The sequence below is a fragment of the Oncorhynchus keta genome, chromosome 25 (genome assembly GCF_023373465.1).
Source record: "Oncorhynchus keta strain PuntledgeMale-10-30-2019 chromosome 25, Oket_V2, whole genome shotgun sequence".
Taxonomy (NCBI): domain Eukaryota; kingdom Metazoa; phylum Chordata; class Actinopteri; order Salmoniformes; family Salmonidae; genus Oncorhynchus; species Oncorhynchus keta.
In genome coordinates this window covers 23,858,218-23,880,861 of record NC_068445.1, presented here as the reverse complement: position 1 = coordinate 23,880,861, position 22,644 = coordinate 23,858,218, and the positions used below count along the sequence as shown (strand labels likewise).

General features: G+C 42.9%; 1 protein-coding gene across 1 annotated transcript; it reads left to right on the top strand.

Annotated features, from left to right (window-relative positions):
* The first annotated feature begins 1,165 nt into the window (after window positions 1-1,165).
* LOC118371606 (B-cell linker protein-like) lies at window positions 1,166-22,402 on the top strand. The gene is made up of 19 exons (XM_035757129.2): window positions 1,166-1,312; window positions 6,236-6,261; window positions 6,386-6,420; window positions 7,466-7,506; window positions 7,758-7,851; window positions 8,105-8,199; window positions 8,311-8,362; window positions 9,893-9,976; window positions 13,232-13,260; window positions 13,443-13,479; window positions 14,065-14,143; window positions 17,621-17,648; window positions 17,793-17,823; window positions 18,233-18,338; window positions 18,721-18,758; window positions 19,402-19,433; window positions 19,615-19,683; window positions 21,290-21,448; window positions 21,740-22,402. The coding sequence occupies exons 1-19, from the start codon at window positions 1,304-1,306 to the stop codon at window positions 21,854-21,856; spliced, it is 1,161 nt and encodes a 386-aa protein (XP_035613022.1). The 5' UTR covers window positions 1,166-1,303; the 3' UTR covers window positions 21,857-22,402.
* The last annotated feature ends 242 nt before the right edge of the window (window positions 22,403-22,644 follow it).

The following is a 22,644-nucleotide window of genomic DNA, read 5'->3' as shown; positions in this document are numbered from 1 at the left end:
GCTTGTAGAGATTACTTTTCTACCTGTCTCAGCTAGTGGGGTGGGAAATACTCAGTAGGGTCTCTACTAATCAAATATGTGTTTAGGAGGGGGACTGTGTTGTACATAACCAGCACCACTTCATTCTGACAGCAATTTTGAGAGTAGAATCTGTGATTGTGGAGGAGATCATGGGCTGAGATCATATTACCAGAGCTCAATCTGTAGGTCAACCTTTCATTGCCAACTGCTGGAAGATCAATAAAGCGAGATGGGATACAGGTTTTCACATTACAATGGTGACTTTTGACCTTACACGAGAAACATAAAGTACAAGAATATCTGGAATGCAGGTCCAAATTGTTTGTCTACTGAGTTCTGCTGCACATTTACTACATGTGCGTTTATGTTTAGAAGTGGAATTGATTTGATCACCATTCGGTTGATCTAGGTTGTTAACAGGTATGCCAGTCCATCATGGTTCACATTGTGTCTTTGTTTATATTGTATTTCACACTGGAAACAAACTAAGCAAGGTATTAAAGTGTGTTGTATTTACAACTGATATTCAACACAACAGTACAATCATTAATTGTTTTGGAATTATTATAACATGCAGGACTAAATGCATGTCTACAACACAGTGCTCCTCCAAACCTAACCATATTTAGTTAGTAGAGACTACTGAGTATTTTCCACTCCACTTTGGCGGAGACAGGTAGATCAGTTCTCTACAAGCCAATATGTATCACATGTACAGTCTATTACAGTGTATTGCATTAGGCAATATAGAGGGGGCGGAGTGAAAAGCCAGCAGCAGGCCGTGTGACACAGTCCCCCTTCAAAACGAACCATATTTGGTTAGTAGAGACCCCACTGAATATTTTCCACCCCACTTTAGCTGAGACAGGTAGAAATGTTCTCTACAATATTCTCAATATACCTGCGTCAACATTGTATTTTTTCATTATTGGTCTTAAAAATATATATTTTAAAACCATATTTTGTATTTGTTTTCATAAATGACTTATTGCATTTTCTTATTGGCACATTGAAAGTGACAACTGATTAAAATTCCATATAATTTGAATTAGTTATCCACATTGCAATGTTTTGAAAAGCATCCTTTTATTTTGAAGGTTTTGTTATTACCATACCAATTTGACGTCATTGTTTGTGCTGCTGGCAGAATACTAGTGTGCTGGCCTACCTGTTCACACTCACTTCTGTATCCCTTGTCCCCCTCTTTCTCTATAGCCTATTTGCATGAGGCCAGCAACAAATTAATTTCCTCATGATTTGAGAAGAGAGAGACACCTGAATCATGACAATGGTAATGTACATTTAGATTTTTTTTACCTTCTCAAAAGAATCAGACAGCAATGGAGCATATACACTTTTCTATTCGTATAGAGACTTCTCACTTCGTGTTGATTAAAGGAAGTTGCACCTAGGCCTATTTGCCTATAACAGGGTTTCTCAAACTCGGTCCTAGGGACGCCAAGGGGTGCACATTTAGTTTTTTGCCCTAGCGTAGCACAGCTGATTCAAATAATCAACTCATCATCAAGTTTTGATAATTCGAATCAGCTGTGTAATATTAGGGTAAAAAACAAAACCTGCACCTGTCAGCTGTGTAGTGTTAGGGCAAAAACCAAAACGTGCACCGAGTTTAGGAAATGCTGGTGTATAACATTACATCTTCTGATCTTGTTCGCAAGCTATTGGAAATACAGTAGTAGACCTTCTACCTTCATTACAGTATGGAAGACTGTGAATATTGTAATAATGATGCGTCATACTTTTATAAAGGCAGCGTGGACTTTCAACTTTTCGTACAGTGGCTTTATTGTTGATAAGTGTTCCCAGTTATTGCGTTCAACCACTGTCTACACAAGATCCCAATATAAACACCAACACAGTGTAATGCCTATAGGATTATGTGAAGGAATGTTTCCTAAAAAAATAATTCCCTAAATTAAAGGTTTCCATAGCAACATGTCCATGTGCATCAATTGCTGTTATTTCCGTGTGTGTTAATGATGTATTTGTTATTAAATAGTGATCGTGCAGTGATTGAAAGGAAAATTGAAGCATGGCTTGGTGTGTGCCATTACCAATAATGTCTCATTTCCTTTGTGTATACTCGTTCACTAGGCTACTTCCCCCACATTTAAAAGACTAGGATAGGTGCATGGGCTAGAGAGATTTCACCATATTTCTAATATTAGTCATTTTCTTTTAAATCATTGAAGGGAAGTGAGCAAATGCACATGGAGAGCCACAATCACCTGACCTGTGCCATAAAGGTCCAAACCTCTTGGAAGTGGTCGTAGTAGCTATGTACACATACTAGGAAGATATCCATAATCACTTATGGTTATGCTTATACAATAGTAATGCACCATGATGTGAAATAGACTAAGAGAAATCTCAAGAAAGAGTTACCCAATACATGTATGGCTGTACCATTGCACACATATTCGTCGCCAGACCCACTGGCTCCAGGTCATCTACAAGTCCATGCTAGGTAAAGCTCCGCCTTATCTCAGTTCACTGGTCACGATGGCAACACCCATCCGTAGCACGCGCTCCAGCAGGTGTATCTCACTGATCATCCCTAAAGCCAACACCTCATTTGGCCGCCTTTCGTTCCAGTACTCTGCTGCCTGTGACTGGAACGAACTGCAAAAATCGCTGAAGTTGGAGACTTATCTCCCTCACCAACTTCAAACATCAGCTATCTGAGCAGCTAACCGATCGCTGCAGCTGTACATAGTCTATTGGTAAATAGCCCACCCATTTTCACCTACCTCATTCCCATACTGTTTTTATACTGTTTTTATTTATTTACTTTTCTGCTCTTTTGCACACCAATATCTCTACCTGTACATGACCATCTGATCATTTATCACTCCAGTGCTAATCTGCAAAATTGTAATTATTCGCCTACCTCATGCCTTTTGCACACATTGTATATAGACTCCCCCTTTTTTCTACTGTGTTATTGACTTGTTAATTGTTTACCCCATGTGTAACTCTGTGTTGTCTGTTCACACTGCTATGCTTTATCTTGGCCAGGTCGCAGTTGCAAATGAGAACTTGTTCTCAACTAGCCTACCTGGTTAAATAAAGGTAAAATAAAAAATTAAAAAAAAACTTTAACCAGGTGTTGACAGGACCAGACGCCACTGTCCCTGTTTGCATCAGACAAGGTTCACAGTCACAAGGTCATTTCCCTTTTCCTCCTGCGGCTTATGGTTTCCCAGGGTCCGTAACAATGCCCTTCTTTTTGGTAACTACTCACCCTGGCTCAGAGGTATGGTTTTCATACCTCAGATGTGGTCTAAAGTCAAGCCGAGCTCATTGTTGAACACATTGCCTGCTCCCTTCCTTTGTAGTGCACTTTTGACCAGGGCACAGGGTGACATTTTATTTGGGACACAACACCCTCTAGTAGATTTCACTGTAGATATTGTTAAAATCTGCAACCTCGATCCCTAAAGAATGGGAAACATTGGCAGCATCTTTATGGGTTACCATAAATATCTACCATACATATCTCTCCTAATGCAGACAGTAAAGATCCCAACAAGATATGAGGTCTTGTGTGTATTGTTGTCTTGTTAAAGTCAGTTTGACTTTGGAACACATGACGTAGGAAACGTCTGACAAAGTTTGAATATGGGGTGAGCTATAAACCTTTTTAAAGAAGTTGGCAGCTCTTATATTAGACTGCGGGTGTTTCAGACTGTGTGAAAAGCAAGAGGTTGCTATTTGAAAGAGATTCCACAGATACTGTTGGTTGGATAAGGAACATGCATTCTGAAATGACAGATTTAGACTCCTTGGACACAAACGATAACAAAGTAAGGATTCCTCAGCTTACTTGCTGTGCTTTTCTATATTTGGCCATCGACATGTTTCAGTGACTTTTGATCTAATAACCAACTACTTCTAAGGTAGAAAAAACCCACATGATTAAATGAACTCGTTCAACACAAAACGTGACATGCTAATGATTTAAGACAATGTGGCAGGACATAAATATGTTAAAGATGGGGCCTAGGACTGTGATAATTGGGGAAATGATATTCAAGGTTTTGTCGACCTGAGGCATACATATCAGTCATGATATCTTCCTTTACACTGAATACACAGACCTTCACGTTGCTAACCATAATGCCAAAGAATCCCTGGAGTCTATCAAATGTTCATTGATTGATTACTTGAAATTGATTTATTGACAATGACACACTGTTTTTAAGAATTAGGATACTGTAGAACAGAAAATACCATGTTATGGGGGCTGGCTTTGTTCATTAACAATGTCCACACACAGGAAATCTAAATATTAAACAGATGAATCAACTCAAACTGTGCTTCTCTTGCTGTTTCTCTATTCTCCCAGTCTCATTCTCCCCTGTTTCTCTATTCTCCCAGTCTCATTCTCCCCTGTTTCTCTATTCTCCCAGTCTCATTCTCCCCTGTTTCTCTATTCTCCCAGTCTCATTCTCCCCTGTTTCTCTATTCTCCCAGTCTCATTCTCCCCTGTTTCTCTATTCTCCCAGTCTCATTCTCCCCTGTTTCTCTATTCTCCCAGTCTCATTCTCCCCTGTTTCTCTATTCTCCCAGTCTCATTCTCCCCTGTTTCTCTATTCTCCCAGTCTCATTCTCCCCTGTTTCTCTATTCTCCCAGTCTCATTCTCCCTGTTTCTCTATTCTCCCAGTCTCATTCTCCCCTGTTTCTCTATTCTCCCAGTCTCATTCTCCCCTGTTTCTCTATTCTCCCAGTCTCATTCTCCCCTGTTTCTCTATTCTCCCAGTCTCATTCTCCCCTGTTTCTCTATTCTCCCAGTCTCATTCTCCCCTGTTTCTCTATTCTCCCAGTCTCATTCTCCCCTGTTTCTCTATTCTCCCAGTCTCATTCTCCCCTGTTTCTCTATTCTCCCAGTCTCATTCTCCCCTGTTTCTCTATTCTCCCAGTCTCATTCTCCCCTGTTTCTCTATTCTCCCAGTCTCATTCTCCCCTGTTTCTCTATTCTCCCAGTCTCATTCTCCCCTGTTTCTCTATTCTCCCAGTCTCATTCTCCCCTGTTTCTCTATTCTCCCAGTCTCATTCTCCCCTGTTTCTCTATTCTCCCAGTCTCATTCTCCCCTGTTTCTCTATTCTCCCAGTCTCATTCTCCCCTGTTTCTCTATTCTCCCAGTCTCATTCTCCCCTGTTTCTCTATTCTCCCAGTCTCATTCTCCCCTGTTTCTCTATTCTCCCAGTCTCATTCTCCCCTGTCCCTCCCCCTATCTCTATTTTTGTGATAATTTTACATCAATCCTTCCTCTCCTCTCTGACCATCCCTGTTGAGAATCAGCCTTGTGGGAAAACACAGCCATATTCACTTCCTAATTTTAGTCACCTGTTTTTATTTCTGTTTCATCATAGGTTCAGTGTGCCACACAATGTAGCCTCCCTTAACCTCCCCTCCCAGATACACACATTGTTGTGGCTTCACTAGATCATTTGTTAAATTGTGTAAATAGTTTATTTCTGCATGCAAGGCTAGTGTATAACAAATATACACAACCGTTCATACATTTGGGGTCACTTAGAAATGTCCTTGTTTTTGAAAGAAAAGTGCATTTTAAAATGATAAACTTGGATTAGCTAACACAACGTGCCATTGGAACACAGGGGTGATGGTTGCTGATAATGCCTATGTAGATATTCCATAAAATCAGTAGTTTCCAGCTACAATAGTCATTTACAACATTAACAATGTCTACACTGTATTTCTGATCAATTTTAATTATTTTAATGGACAAAAAAGTAGCTTTTTTTTAAAAACAAGAATTTCTAAATGACCCCAAACCTTTGAATGGTAGTGTTTATTTTAGATTTTGGGACATTTCAATGATCAATATTCCCCTGTTGTAGTTTGTGATAGTTTAAGTCTTCATCAAAGTTGTTTTCTTTGAATTGATTGTGACCTGAGGTCTTGTCTTTTGATGAAACCGCTGTTGCCTGGCTTAGTGACCGTCGGTACTTAAAGCAGTCATTGACGCAACCTGTAGGTCTGATAGCGAGGCTGCCGGGAGAGGGTTAACTACATGTAAATGTCTGGGATGGCCTAGACATACACTATAACTGAGGGTGCCCTTTATTGTATAATGTCACACAAACGGTTTGAAAAGGTTAGTGTTTAGATCCTGTGTGTGTGAGAGAGATTTTACAGTCCTTCTGTTTTCTTTTCATTTTCAGAGTTTCTTTGGAAAATTAAAGAACCTGTAAGTAGCCTATCAAAGTTCTGTTCTTCATTCTTATCTGCCTTCCTCTGAGCAGAACCATAAGCCACTGCCATGATACAGCACAGAAGTAACCAACATTTTTCTTTCCTCTTTTTCATTACAGACACAGTGGGCCTCCAACTCCACCCAAAAGGATAGGTGAGCCTTCAGGAAATCCCCCTTATTATGCAATTGGGAATATATGGTTCCTCTTTATGGAAGTTATAGTGTGAAGTGCTTATTCTGCTCTCTCTCTCTCTCTCTCTCATATGACTCTACCTCTCTTGTCCTCCATTTCTCTCTCTCTCTCTCTCTCTCTCTCTCTCTCTCTCTCTCTCATATATGTCTCTACCTCTCTTGTCCTCCATTTCTCTCTCTCTCTCTCTCTCTCTCTCATATGACTCTACCTCTCTTGTCCTCCATTTCTCTCTCTCTCTCTCTCTCTCCTCTCCCTCTCTTGTCCTCCCTCTCTCTCTCTCTCTCTCTCTCTCTCTCTCTCTCTCTCTCTCATATGACTCTACCTCTCTTGTCCTCCATTTCTCTCTCTCTCTCTCTCATATGATTCTACCTCTCTTGTCCTCCATTTCTCTCTCTCTCTCTCTCTCTCTCTCTCTCTCTCTCATGACTCTACCTCTCTTGTCCTCCATTTCTCTCTCTCATATGACTCTACCTCTCTTGTCCTCCATTTCTCTCTCTCTCTCTCTCTCTCTCTCTCTCTCTCTCTCTCTCTCTCTCTCTCTCTCTCTCTCTCTCATATGACTACCTCTCTTGTCCTCCATTTCTCTCTCTCTCTCTCTCTCTCTCTCTCTCTCTCATATGACTCTACCTCTCTTGTCCTCCATTTCTCTCTCTCTCTCTCATATGACTCTACCTCTCTTGTCCTCCATTTCTCTCTCTCTCTCTCTCTCTCTCTCTCTCTCTCTCTCTCTCTCTCTCTCTCTCTCTCTCTCTATGACTCTACCTCTCTTGTCCTCCATTTCTCTCTCTCGTCCTCCATTTCTCTCTCTCTCTCTTGTCCTCCATTTCTCTCTCTCTCTCATATGACTCTACCTCTCGTGTCCTCCATTTCTCTCATGACTCTACCTCTCTTGTCCTCCATTTCTCTCTCTCTCTCTCATGACTCTACCTCTCTTGTCCTCCATTTCTCTCTCTCTTATTCTATTCCCATCTCTACTTTCTCTCGCTCTCTATTTCTTTGTTTCAGAGAACAATGCGGGGTATGGTGGGTGGCCAGAAGATGAGTTTGTAAGTAGGAGAACACACACACCCACACACTTTTGTTTTACTATCCTTGTGGGGATCAAACAATTGATTCCCATGCAGAATTCTATTTTCCCTAACCCATAACTTCTAACCCTAATTGGAACCCTAACCCTAAAATATCATTTTCCCTCAGTGACTGGCGAAATGTTACACACACGACTGATACACCAATGGATATTTGGTTGTGAGAGGTCCTGTGTAGTCATCTTGGTGTGTTTGTGTGTGGATGACAGGATGAAGAGGATGGGGACACATATGAGGTGCCCCCCTGTGAGAGACCCGCCATGAAGGTTCCTTCCAGACATGTGGAGGAGAATGTCTATTTGGGTAACCACCACTGTAGAATATCATTCCCATTTGAGATCCGCTAATCTGACTTTCATGTAAATCATGCATTCATGCCAATGGGAGATTTGCTTGAAAACTTAAGTTTGGTGCGTGGATCTCCAATTTAGGTTTTGTCCCTGTGTGTATTGTATTGAGGTGTGCATTTATGTGTAAACATTTTCAGAGGGACTATAGCTCTTTGCTTTGTAGGAAAGGACATAGCGCTCTGATTGGCTGTTTTTGGGTTCCACAGAGAGGACGTCAGAGCGGTCCAATCCTGTTCTCCCCAAAAGGCAGGCAGCTGCACCCCCAAGGCCAGCCAAGATGGCACCCATGGGCAAAGCATTGGTAAACTATCAGAGTATCACTGCCCATACCTACCTTTCACTTTAGCCTGTGTGCCTACCTCTCTGTGTGCATTATTTTAGTTTTATTTAATGTCGTCTTTCCCCTCTATAGAAACAGCAGCCTCACCCTGAGGAGTTCTACATTGACCCCAACACCAAGAAACGTGAGACTTCCCCCTCTCTTTCCTCCGCTCGTATATCTTCCTATTCTCCCCTCTCTATACTCTTATCCTCCTCCTCTCCCTATCCTTCTATCCTCCCCTCTCCCTATCCTCCCCTCTCACTATCCTCCCATCCTCCCCTCTCTCTATCCTCCTATCCTCTGCTCCCTATCCTCCTATCCTCTGCTCCCTATCCTCCTATCCTCTGCTCTCTACCCTCCTATCCTCTGCTCCCTATCCTCCTATCCTCTGCTCTCTACCCTCCTATCCTCTGCTCCCTATCCTCCTATCCTCTGCTCTCTACCCTCCTATCCTCTGCTCCCTATCCTCCTATCCTCTGCTCCCTATCCTCCTATCCTCTGCTCTCTACCCTCCTATCCTCTGCTCCCTATCCTCCTATCCTCTGCTCCCTATCCTCCTATCCTCTGCTCTCTACCCTCCTATCCTCTGCTCCCTATCCTCCTATCCTCTGCTCTCTACCCTCCTATCCTCTGCTCCCTATCCTCCTATCCTCTGCTCCCTATCCTCCTATCCTCTGCTCTCTACCCTCCTATCCTCTGCTCCCTATCCTCCTATCCTCTGCTCCCTATCCTCCTATCCTCTGCTCCCTATCCTCCTATCCTCTGCTCCCTATCCTCCTATCCTCTGCTCCCTATCCTCCTATCCTCTGCTCCCTATCCTCCTATCCTCTGCTCCCTATCCTCCTATCCTCTGCTCCCTATCCTCCTATCCTCTGCTCTCTACCCTCCTATCCTCTGCTCCCTATCCTCCTATCCTCTGCTCCCTATCCTCCTATCCTCTGCTCTCTACCCTCCTATCCTCTGCTCCCTATCCTCCTATCCTCTGCTCTCTACCCTCCTATCCTCTGCTCCCTATCCTCCTATCCTCTGCTCCCTATCCTCCTATCCTCTGCTCTCTACCCTCCTATCCTCTGCTCCCTATCCTCCTATCCTCTGCTCCCTATCCTCCTATCCTCTGCTCCCTATCCTCCGCTCCCTATCCTCCTATCCTCTGCTCTCTACCCTCCTATCCTCTGCTCCCTATCCTCCTATCCTCTGCTCCCTATCCTCCTATCCTCTGCTCTCTACCCTCCTATCCTCTGCTCTCTACCCTCCTATCCTCTGCTCCCTATCCTCCTATCCTCTGCTCCCTACCCTCCTATCCTCTGCTCCCTATCCTCCTATCCTCTGCTCCCTATCCTCCTATCCTCTGCTCTCTACCCTCCCCTCTCACTATCCTCCCATCCTCCCCTCTCTCTATCCTCCTATCCTCTGCTCCCTATCCTCCTATCCTCTGCTCCCTATCCTCCTATCCTCTGCTCCCTATCCTCCTATCCTCTGCTCCCTATCCTCCTATCCTCTGCTCTCTACCCTCCCCTCTTAGTCCAGGACATCCTATTTGATTGTGTATTTTGAATATGAACACATTGTGCCCTATACATAGATGTGAATGTTGATTCATGAAAAGGTGTAACAGTTAGTATAATTCTTGACACATTTATTGTACAGGAGAATTCCCTCTCTCCCTCTCTAGCACCTGAGGTAGATAGGAAGGAGAAGCCAGGGAAGAGGTCTACTCCTAAGAAGTTTGCCTCTCACCCACCACCTGCAGAGGAAGGTAAACTCTACAGTCAAGTCGAGTTCCTACCTGACTAGATACGTTGTATTGCATCTACCAATGGTTGCATGCCACGTTATCAACTATGCAGTCAGTTATTTAAAAATGTTTTTTTTATTTCACCTTTTTTTAACCAGGTAGGCAAGTTGAGAACAAGTTCTCATTTACAATTGCGACCTGGCCAAGATAAAGCAAAGCAGTTCGACAGATACAACGACACAGAGTTACACATGGAGTAAAACAAACATACAGTCAATAATACAGTACAAAATTAAGTCTATATACAATGTGAGCAAATGAGGTGAGAAGGGAGGTAAAGGCAACAAAAAAAGGCCATGGTGGCGAAGTAAATACAATATAGCAAGTAAAACACTGGAATGGTAGATTTGCAGTGGAAGAAAGTGCAAAGTAGAGATAAACTGGGGTGCAAAGGAGCAAAATAAATAAATACAGTAGGGGAGAGGTGGGCTATGTACAGGTGCAGTAATCTTTGAGCTGCTCTGACAGTTGGTGCTTAAAGCTAGTGAGGGAGATAAGTGTTTCCAGTTTCAGAGATGTTTGTAGTTTGTTCCAGTCATTGGCAGCAGAGAACTGGAAGGAGAGGCGGCCAAAGGAAGAATTGGTTTTGGGGGTGACCAGAGAGATATACCTGCTGGAGCATGTGCTACAGGTGGGTGCTGCTATGGTGACCAGCGAGCTGAGATAAGAGGGGACTTTACCTCGCAGGGTCTTGTAGATGACCTGGATCCAGTGGGTTTGGCGACGAGTATGAAGCGAGGGCCAGCCAACGAGAGCGTACAGGTCGCAGTGATGGGTAGTTTATGGGGCTTTGGTGACAAAACGGATGGCACTGATAGACTGCTTCCAATTTATTGAGTAGGGTATTGGAGGCTATTTTGTAAATTACATCGTCGAGGATCGGTAGGATGGTCAGTTTTACAAGGGTATGTTTGGCAGCATGAGTGAAGGATGCTTTGTTGCGAAATAGGAAGCCAATTCTAAATGTAACTTTGTATTGGAGATGTTTGATATGAGTCTGGAAGGAGTGTTTACAGTCTAACCAGACACTTAGGTATTTGTAGTTGTCCACATATTCTAAGTCAGAACCGTCCACAGTAGTGATGTTGGACGGGCGGGCAGGTGCGGGCAGCGATCGGTTGAAGAGCATGCATAGTTTAGTTAGTTAGTTTTACTTGTATTTAAGAGCAATTGGAGGCCACTGAAGGAGAGTTGTATGGCATTGAAGCTCGTCTGGAGGGTTGTCAACATAGTGTCCAAAGAAGGGCCAGAAGTATACAGAATGGTGTCTGCGTAGAGGTGGATCAGAGACTCACCAGCAGCAAGAGCGACATCATTGATGTATACAGAAAAGAGAGTTGGTCCAAGAATTGAACCCTGTGGCACCCCCATAGAGACTGCCAGAGGCCCGGACAACAGGCCCTCCGATTTGACACACTTAACTCTATCAGAGAAGTAGTTGGTGAACCAGGCGAGGAAATCATTTGAGAAACCAGATTACATTTACATTTACATTTAAGTGGATTACATAGTGGAGAAGGTATGGTGGGATTTGAAATGGTCTGTAATCTGTTTGTTGACTTGGCTTTCGAAGACCTTAGAAAGGCAAGGTAGGATAGATATAGGTCTGTAGCAGTTTGGGTCAAGAGTGTCCCCCCTTTGAAGAGGGGGATGACCGCAGCTGCTTTCCAATCTTTGGGAATCTCAGACGACACGAAAGAGAGGTTGAACAGGCTAGTAATAGGGATTGCAACAATTTCGGCAGATCATTTTAGAAAGAAAGGGTCCAGATTGTCTAGTCCGGCGGATTTGTAGGGGTCCAGATTTTGTAGCTCTTTCAGAACATCAGCTGACTGGATTTGGGAGAAGGAGAAATGGGGAAGGCTTGGGCAAGTTGCTGTGGGGGGTGCAGTGCTATTGACCGGGTTAGGAGTAGCCAGGTGGAAATCATGGCCAGCCGTAGAAAAAAAATAGTGGATTTATCGGTGGTGACAGTGTTTCCTATCCTCAGTGCAGTGGGCAGCTGGGAGGAGGTGTTCTTATTCTCCATGGACTTTACAGTGTCCCAGAACTTTTTTGAGTTTGTGTTGCAGGAAGCAAATTTCTGCTTGAAAAAGCTAGCCTTGGCTTTTCTAACTACCTGTGTATATTGGTTTCTAGCTTCCCTGAAAAGTTGCATATCACAGGGGCTGTTCGATGCTAATGCAGAACGCCATAGGATGTTTTTGTTGGTTAAGGGCAGTCAGGTCTGGAGAGAACCAAGGGCTATATCTGTTCCTGGTTCTAAATTTCTTGAATGGGGGCATTTAAAAAAAATAACGAGGCATCCTCTACTGACAGGATGAGATCAATATCCTTCCAGGATACCAGGTCGATTAGAAAGGCCTGCTCGCTGAAGTGTTTCATGAGTGGGGGTCGTTTGACCGCTGACCCATTACAGATGCAGGCAATGAGGCAGTGATCACTGAGATCTTGGTTGAAAACAGCAGAGGTGTATTTAGAGGGCAAGTTGGTTAGGATGATATCTATGAGGGTGCCCGTGTTTACCACTTTGGGGTGGTACCTGGTAGGTTCATTGATAATTTGTTTGAGATTGAGTGCATCAAGCATAGATTGTAGGATGGCTGGGGTGGTAAACATATTCCAGATTAGGTCGCCTAGCAGCACGAGCTCTGAAAATGGATCGGGGGCAATCAGTTCACAAATGGTGTCCAGAGCACAGCTGGGGGCAGAGGGTGGTCTATAGCAGGCGGCAACGGTGAGAGACTTGTTTTGAGAGAGGTGGATTTTTAAAAGTAGAAGTTCAAATTGTTTGGGAACAGACCTGGATAGCAGGACAGAACTCTTCAGGCTATCTTTGCAGTAGATTGCAACACTGCCCCCTTTGGCCGTTCTATCTTGTCTGAAAATGTTTTAGTTTGGGATGGAGATTTCAGAATTTTTCATCCGGGTTGGCAGAGTGTGCTAAAGCAGTGAATAAAACAAACTTAGGGAGGAGGCTTCTAATGTTAACATCAGATGGCTATAGCACATGATGTGGAGCTAATATGTTAAATTCCTATCCAGGTGTTGTAATATCTGGCATCTGTCTGTAATGTATTCAGGCTGGAACTTGACCAAAATAATACCCTGGAACCCTGGACCGATATCAGTGTGCTATTACATCAAATGACCACTAGAGGGATGTGTGATACTGCAACTGTTTCTACATCAGCATCTTTTCTTTGTTCTCTGCAGATGTCTACCTGGATCCTAATGAAGGACAGGTGAGTCCAACACATCATTAACAAACAGCCTCACCCCTAACCCCCTACCTCCAGCCCCAAAGCTTAAGCCTTTGCATCTACTGTACCCTTTTAACAGTCACAATGTACACTCAGTATATTCAGTGGTTTTTTAATTCAGCCAGAGAGAGGTGATTAATATGTGTGTTGTGTCTCTGTTTCAGGAAGACAGTGATGACCTGTATCTAGAGCCCACAGCGGGTTAGTTACTCCCGTAGGGCCACCCATTGTATTTATACTGAGGCTTTGACTAGTATGTGTATTGCAGGATTGTAATGTGATTGTAATCGAGACAGTTGGGTGTCCACCCAAAAATGCTGCACATCATGAACACGAATCAGAAATCAAGCGTCGCTTTGAATGACACACCTGTCTCGCTCAATGAGAGAAGATCTGAAATAGACAATATGCGTACACATGGTTAGATTACCTCATGGAGCATGTATTTAATTTAATAAGAGAGCATTTTCTAAATTCAAACATTTCACCTACAACTAGCGATGAGAGTGGAGAAGACACTGGTAACTATGGAAGTATCGTCATGTAAAGGTTAGTTGAAAAATTGCTGCCGGTGCTTAACACTACCTAAGCTGTAACGTAGATGTAGATGTAAACATTCACATATCACATTACAATCCTGTAGCTACTGGTTTGATTGGTTGGTTGGTTGGTTGATTGATTGGTTATAACTTCAGAGAGACTATATTTTATGAGATATTATACAAGTCTTATTTTGAGAAAAAAAAATATACTACTATCTCTCCATTGTCTCTCCACTATCTCCAGCGTGCCCCCCTGCTCCTCGTGGGCCCATGAGGATGCTCCTCCCACCCAAGACAGCAGCCGCCCCTCCCCCCATGCCCATGTGAGTACACCTGTCAAGACATGAGATGACAAATGCTCAAACTCATCATGGTGTAACATAAGTGTATATCTTATCCAGGAGTTAAAATAAATGTAATTTCTTAATGGTACGGGACACCCAAGAGCACGCACGCATTTATTTTTATACTACAAAAACTAGACAGTAGCCAACTCTGCTGACACTGACAAACAGATCAATAAAATGTTGTCTGATCCATATAATCGGCCTACGAAAAGGGGAGACGCACATACAATATGACGTCCATCTAACCTGGAGGAGGAAATTATTGTCCAAGAACAAACAAAAGTGGCCTTGACCCAATGATAAAGACAGTCAATATGCACACTCACAGGGGATATGGCCGATGTTCTCTGCTGGTGCCAATAAGATACCAATACTTACTGTTCACTCAATTAAGTTAACAATTTTGATAACTAAAAGACAGATTTGAGTCTTTTCATTGCAAATAGCTATTGTTGTATAGACATGACAAACAGTTTTTCTGCAATTGTATTTTTTAAATATTGCCATTGGCCTGGCTGGATCTCTGCTTTTCACTGACAGTCGCAACTTAACAATCATCTATTTGGTATTTGCAGCGCTCGCTGCCCAAATTGCGGGCCTTTCCGAGTGTAGGCTATGTGATTTAACTTTTACCCCTTTTTCTTCCCAATTGGTAGTTAGTCTTGTCACATCGCTGCAACACCCCTACAGACTTGGGTGAGGTGAAGGTCGAAAGCCATGCGTCCCCAAAACACAACCCTGCCAAGCCGCACTGATTTTTGACCTACTGCTCCCTTAACCCAGAAGCCAGCCACACCAATGTGTTGGAGGAAACACCATCTAGCTGGTGACCGAAGTCAGAGCGTGATGGGACAAGGAATCCTAGCCGGCCAAACCCTTCCCTAACCCGGATGACGCTGGGCCAATTGTGCTCGACCTCATGGGTCTCCCGGTCACGGCCGGCTGTGACACAGCCTTGGATCGAACCCGGGTCTGTAGTGATGCCTCAAGCGCTGCTATGCAGTGTTTTAGACCGCTGCACCACTTGGGAGGCCTCAGATTTTAATTTTTTTATTTTTAAAGCAAATTATCCTCTGTAGCCAAATCATGATTTCTGGTGTAGTAGCCTATTTTGAATGATTTTATTTATTTCTGTATAAGGAGAAAGCTAATTAGGCTATATTTTTTTCAATTTGCTTTAGGGAAAGCATCTCATAGCCTTATGGACATACTGTCTATGCATTTTTAATGTGGTATAAACAATCACCTGATTGTTTGACAATCACTTAACAAAGGTTCTTCTGTAGGGTACCCGCGTACATTCGTTCCACTCAGAAAATAATTTAAGCATCCAAACAGCAAGTGTACTGTGTACCTGCAATTTGATGAATGGAAAGAGACATCTGTTATAAAACACCAGTGGTGGAAAAAGTACCCAATTGTCCTACTTGAGTAAAAGTAAAGATACCTTAACAGAAAATGACACAAGTAAAAGTGATTCACCCAGTAAAAGTCTAAAGGTATTTCGTTTTAAATATACTTAAGTATCAAAAATAAATGTAAATGCTAAAATATACTTAAGTATTAAAAGTATAAATAATTTTGAATTCCTTATTAAGCAAACCAGATACCACCATTTTCTTTTTTTTATGGATAGCCAGGGGCACGCTCCAACACTCAGACATAATTTACAGATAGCCAGGGGCGCACTCCAACACTCAGACATAATTTACAGATAGCCAGGGCCACGCTCCAACACTCAGACATAATTTACAGATAGCCAGGGGCGCACTCCAACACTCAGACATAATTTACAGATAGCCAGGGGCGCACTCCAACACTCAGACATAATTTACAGATAGCCAGGGGCACGCTCCAACACTCAGACATAATTTACAGATAGCCAGGGGCACGCTCCAACACTCAGACATAATTTACAGATAGCCAGGGGCACGCTCCAACACTCAGACATAATTTACAGATAGCCAGGGGCACGCTCCAACACTCAGACATAATTTACAGATAGTCAGGGGCACGCTCCAACACTCAGACATAATTTACAGATAGTCAGGGGCGCACTCCAACACTCAGACATAATTTACAGATAGCCAGGGGCGCACTCCAACACTCAGACATAATTTACAGATAGCCAGGGGCACGCTCCAACACTCAGACATAATTTACAGATAGTCAGGGGCGCACTCCAACACTCAGACATAATTTACAGATAGCCAGGGGCACGCTCCAACACTCAGACGTAATTTACAGATAGTCAGGGGCGCACTCCAACACTCAGACATAATTTACAGATAGCCAGGGGCACGCTCCAACACTCAGACATAATTTACAGATAGTCAGGGGCACGCTCCAACACTCAGACATAATTTACAGATAGTCAGGGGCGCACTCCAACACTCAGACATAATTTACAGATAGCCAGGGGCACGCTCCAACACTCAGACATAATTTACAGATAGTCAGGGGCACGCTCCAACACTCAGACATAATTTACAGATAGTCAGGGGCACGCTCCAACACTCAGACATAATTTACAGATAGTCAGGGGCACGCTCCAACACTCAGACATAATTTACAAACAAATCATGTGTGTTACTGAATCCGCCAGATCAGTGGCAGTAGAGATGACCAGGGATGTTCTCTTAATAAGTGTGAATTAGACCATTTTCCTGTCCTGCTGAGCATTCAAAATGTAACAAATACTTTTGGGTGTCAGGGAAAATGTATGGAGCAAAAAGTACATCATTTTGTTTAGCAATGTAGTGAAGTAAAAGTAAGAGTTGTCAAAAATATAAATAGTAAAGTATAGATACTAAAAAAAACTACTTAAGTAGTACTTTCAAGTATTTTTGCATAAGTACTTTACACCACATGTAGTGTAATGACATTCTGCAGTTGGCATTAGGCTTACAACATATACACATGTAGCCTGAATTAATGCATCCAGTGTTGTCCACGCGCGCCTTGGTCTCGGCCACTCATCTCCACCTTGTCCATGAACATCTCCAGCACTCGTCTCTGCTTTGACAAAATGTAAGTGTTCTCAAACCACAACGGAATTTGGAGCTTATACATCCCGGTTTCCAGTCAATTCACTAATTTGTCATGCGGCTGACATGCGGTAATGTTAAATAATGGTGTAGTAGCCTATAGTTTTTTGGGAATGCTATGGGCATGCTGTATTAATTGTGATAGGGTCACGTTTTACCAGAACGACGTACCCCCACTATTTATTTAGACGGGACGCCATACCGGACCGCCTTACTTTCACCCCTGTGTATATCCTCACTTCCATTCTGTTTATAGTTATGTAAATGAAAAAATTGGGTTAAACTGGCCTTTGCACCATCCCAGTTACTGGTACCGTTGTATGTCTTGAGAGAAGCCATATTGTATTTGAGTACTGTTGTTTGACATGCGATATCAGTCCCACCCTTTCTGCCTGTCTCTCTGTAGAAAACCTCCAGTGCCCAGAGCCAAGTCTGTAAGTTTCTCCATGGTTCACACGTTTTAAAACAACAATGGCCTGTTTCACACATTCTCCACTGAACATGTTTTTTAGTGCAGGAGTATAGGGTTAATCTATGGCCATATGTTTGTATTAGTTTAACTTTTTGCTCCATTCCAGAGTTCTCTATTGGTCAATGAGGCAAAGACAGGTAAGTGACACACTACCTTCCATCTGCATTGAAAAGAGATCATGTCTGCATCCCAAATGGCCTATTACCTACACGCACTACTTTTGACCAGAGCCCTACATAGGGAACTGGGTGGGTGCCATTTGGAATGCAAGCATCAAAGATGCACTCTCGAACTTTAGTTTAATTTAAGCCAATAGTTTTGAGTGGTGCTCACGAGACAAAAGTGGTCTCTGTCTGTTGTGTACTATGTCATCCATTTCTTATATGTTACGTCCAAGTTTGTTTACCTTTTTAGCAATTCGTATTATATGTTACGAATCCAATTTGTACTATATGTAATCAATTTGTTGTGCTTAAGATCCTGGAGTGTATCTTTAAGTGAAAATGCAGAAACTGCTCTGTGTTTCTGTGACCATCCCACCCCCAGCTCCTCCCCCTGATATCAGGTGCTCCATGTTCCCTGGCAAACTGCCCCCACCCACCCTGGGCATCAAACCCCCCCTCCCTGCATCACTAAAGGAACCCAAACCAAGGTGAGGTCACGCTCACAGCACCATGCATATACACGCTGAATGAGACCATGCTACACACAACATGCATGTTTTATGTGTTAAACATGTTTAGCAGGTTCATGCTTTATGAACATTCAATCTTGTACAAGCATCAACAATCAAACACACATAGATACCACTTAGTATTGCCTGATAATGATTTCCATTCTGTTTATAGTTATCCATACAGTGTTAACTTTGGTCTAAAAAGATTATATTTGATAAGTGTGTGTATCTCATAATGTATGTCTTTGGATTATAAAGGCCTACTATTCTTGTGTATAAATAATGTAGCCACGGGACTATATTGCTAATTTTATAGTAAGAATGTTGGCTATTGTTGGACTTGGTGTGTTTGTTGCAGCCCTCCTCCCCCTCCTATTGTACACTCTACTGCAGCAGGTAAGAGCCTGCTGGAAACAGGACCAGTTTTGGGTCACAGCTGAAAGATAGAAATGGGAAGGATGCCCGGAACTCTGAAATGAAGATCCCTTTATTGGTCAATTGCACACACAGTCCAACTGAAATTTGACTTCCGCTTTTAACCCAAAATGCTGTAAACGACACATACATATACAGGTTTTGGAGAGGTTTGGGGGCTGCCACACTGGGTGCCTGGGGAGCTGTTGTTGTGGGGGGGGGGTCACAACGGCAGGCAATGGCATCTAGGATTTTATACCAGCAACACTCACTTCCCACCAGATTTTCGTACCCGGGATTCGAACTGGAAACCCTCTGGTTTCTGGCTCACCTCTCTCACCACTCGGCTCCAACTATGGTATGCCTGTCAGAGTTGTGGGCACCCTTCATTCCTTTAGGTTATTTTTTTCCATTAACAAGTTGGAGGTGCATATTGTTTTTTTCTATACTTACGTAAACTGGAAGCCATTTTCATTATAACAGCATGTTTTAACCCCTGGGTAATCTAGGGTCACTGTGGTTTTTGTCAGTAGTGCTATCCATTATACTAGTGAACTTGCTTTATTATGAGTAGACTGTAGTAGCACTCAACACATTGGTCAACACTAATTTTTATCTGTCAAAGTTTCTCCCCCTGGTATGAAGACGACCATGCAGGTATGCGTCATTCCATCTCATACTGCACCTCTCATATAGTTGTGTAATACAGTGTTAAAGTGATACAAATGTTGCTGCAATTCTTAGTTAAGTAGTGACATACCTGATGTATGGGCTGCCCTTGGGTAAAGTATCATGACAGATAGGGCAGGGTGTCATAGAGAACTGTGGTGTGTTACAGGAGAAAGAGTGGTTCGCTGGAAACTGCAATAGAAAGACTGCCGAGGACTTCTTACTGCAGATCAACAAGGTGGGAAACAATAACAAACTGGAGATTAGCATGGACACAGACATACAGTTCTTGGGGTTGGGTTGAATTCGGAAGACACATTTCAGTTGAATGCATTCAGTTGTACAACTGACTAGGTATCCTCCTTTCATTTTCCTTTCTTGAAGTTCAACATAATAACAATGCATGTAGATGTAGAATCTCCAGCTCTGAAGCACACCATGGTAATCAATATGATTAGTTATAAACTCAACTTGTAAAGTGTTGGTCCCATGTCTCATGAGCTGAAATAAAATATCAAAGAAATGTTCCATACGCACAAAAACCTTATTTCTCTCAGATGTTGTGCACAAATTTGTTTAAATCTCTTTTAGTGAGCATTTCTCTTATGCCAAGATAATCCATCCACCTGACAGGTGTGGCATATCAAGAAGCTGATTACAGAGCATGATCATTACACAGGTGTACCTGTGGGCATAAAGCGTTATGGTATGGACAGGCATAAGCTACAGACAATGAACATAATTGCATTTTATCGATGACAATTTGAATGCATGGAGATACCGTGATGAGCTCCTGAGGCCCGTTGTCGTGCCCTTCATCCACCTCCACCACATGTTTCAGCATGATAATGCACAGCCCTATGTCGCAAGGATCTGTACACAATTCCTGGAAGCTGAAAATGTCCCAGTTCTTCCATGGCCTGCATACTCACTCGACATGTCTCCCACTGAGTATGTTTGGCATGCTCTGGATCAACGTGTGTGACAGCGTGTTCCAGTTCCTGCCAATATCCAGCAACTTTGCACAACCATTGAAGAAGAAGGGGACAACATTCCACAGGCCACAATCAACAGCCTGATCAACTCTATGCGAAGGATATGTCACGCTGCATGAGGCAAATGTTGGTGACACCAGATACTGACTGGTTTTCTGATCCATGCCCCTACCGGCAGCAAGGTATCTGTGACCAACAGATGCATATCTGTATTCCCAGTCATGTGAAATCCATAGATCGGGCCTATTGAATTCATTTCAGTTGACACATTTTCTTATATGAGCTGTAACTCAAATGTTGAAATTGCTTCATGTTGCATTTTTGTTCAGTATAGTTAGTCCGGCATCATTAGTGCATTAGCCTGTCAAATACATCCACCTGTTTCTCTTTTGTTCTCTCCCCTCCTCTCTCTGTGCTGCTCAGTAACTGCTGTGTTTTATGTGTTATAATGCTGCTGGCTATATGAGTGTTTCTGTCTCTGGTCCTTTGTCTTCACTAACACAGCCGACCTGTTTAATTTCACGCTGAAATGGACAAGCAATGATGTGAGAGTAATCAGTCATAACTCCCCTTTTATTTGACTGCAGACACACAGGTTTGCAGGGAGGTTATATCACAGGTTGACAGGAAAGGCACAGGGCAGGGCAGAGGGTAATAGGGTATTCATGTGTGTGTGTGTGTGTGTGTGTGTGTGTAGCTTCTGGGTTTAGCTGACACATACACACCATCAGTGAGTCTGAATCATCTGTGCTGATTCAGAGGTCATGTGGGTTTTGATACTGATATCCACTGTATCTCCCCTCGTCCCTCACCCTCTTCTCACCTCTCCTACCACTCTCCCCCTTGTAGGACGGGGCATTCCTGATACGTCACAGTTCAGCCCAGAATGCCCGTCAGCCCTACACACTGGCTGTCCTATACAGACAGAAGGTCTATAACATCCCCATCCGCTTTCTGGAGGAGACGCGCGGCTACGCCCTCGGAAAGGAGGGCAAGAAGAACGAGGAGGTGAAGAGGCAGGGGGAGGTGTAAAAGGGGATGTTGGGATGAGGAGAAGAGAGATAAGGAGAGGGGAAAAGACAGGCTGCAGGAGGAAAGGAGGATTTAAAGAATTTAAAATAATGAAGGGGTCAGGTGAGAAAGGAGATGATAGAGGGAGGATGTGGGAGGAACAGAGGCTGTGTGGAAAAGAGACTAAGGAATGCAACTTAGTATTATACTGTAACCTCTGCAATAACTACTGTAGTAACTCTCCCTTTCTCTCTCTCTCTCTATCGCTACTCCATCCCTCCCTCTCAGTTTTTCTGTAGTCTCCAGGAGATCATCTCTCACCACAAGAATAACCAACTGCTGCTGATCGATAGCAAGAGTCAGGCCAAGCACACCACACATCTCACTCACCCAGCTTGTCCATAAACTACATTACCCATACCCAGCCTGACCGTAATCTACACTACCCTTAACAAAATGTATCTATACCAGCCTGTCCATAAAGTATATTAAATGCTACCATTAATAACTAAATACATTTTACAAACGTGGAAATACTACTTTCAATAGTCGTATTCCTCACCCACAACATGTCCATTACAACTCCTCTCTTTTTGTTTTGTGATGAAAATGGTTGGAAGTGTATTACAGTATATATGTGTACTGTATATGTTTGAATGTTTTAAAATATGCTGCAATTATGCCTGTATGACCTTATCAACACTTTTTTTTTTGGGGGGGGGGGGTTGATTTGAATACTCTTGCACCTGAATAGAATAGTGAGTAGACTATGAAAATGAATATTCAATACTTCATTCTTGCTCTGACTCCATTTTATGCAGTTTTGTTTTGTTTCAGTGATGTTGGATTCACTTTTGGGTCTACACCTGTGTTGTGAATACTGTATAAGTGTTGGTCATCTGTATGTTTCTATTTATTATAATAATAATAGACTGAAATGTTTTGACATCCGGTCTGTGTTTTTTAAATTCTGTTACATTTGGAACACCACAGCATGAATAGCATTTTATTTTCCTTCAAAGTTGAAGTTGTTTAGATTTCCCAAATTCTAAGGTTTCACCCTATTTCAACCCACCGAAATAAGACAATAATCGACTTGTCTTTCCATAGCACAACTCACCAGTGAGCAGTTTAGAAATGTGGATTTGAGGCAGACAATAAAAACCTTGATGATGATAATTACAAAGGGATAG

Excerpts from the sequence above, each read along its gene's own strand:
- LOC118371606 (XM_035757129.2), top strand. Across the intron at positions 14,144-17,620 it reads GCCCCTCCCCCCATGCCCAT|AAAACCTCCAGTGCCCAGAG; the intron begins GTGAGTACACCT and ends GTCTCTCTGTAG. Across the intron at positions 17,824-18,232 it reads GGTCAATGAGGCAAAGACAG|CTCCTCCCCCTGATATCAGG; the intron begins GTAAGTGACACA and ends TCCCACCCCCAG.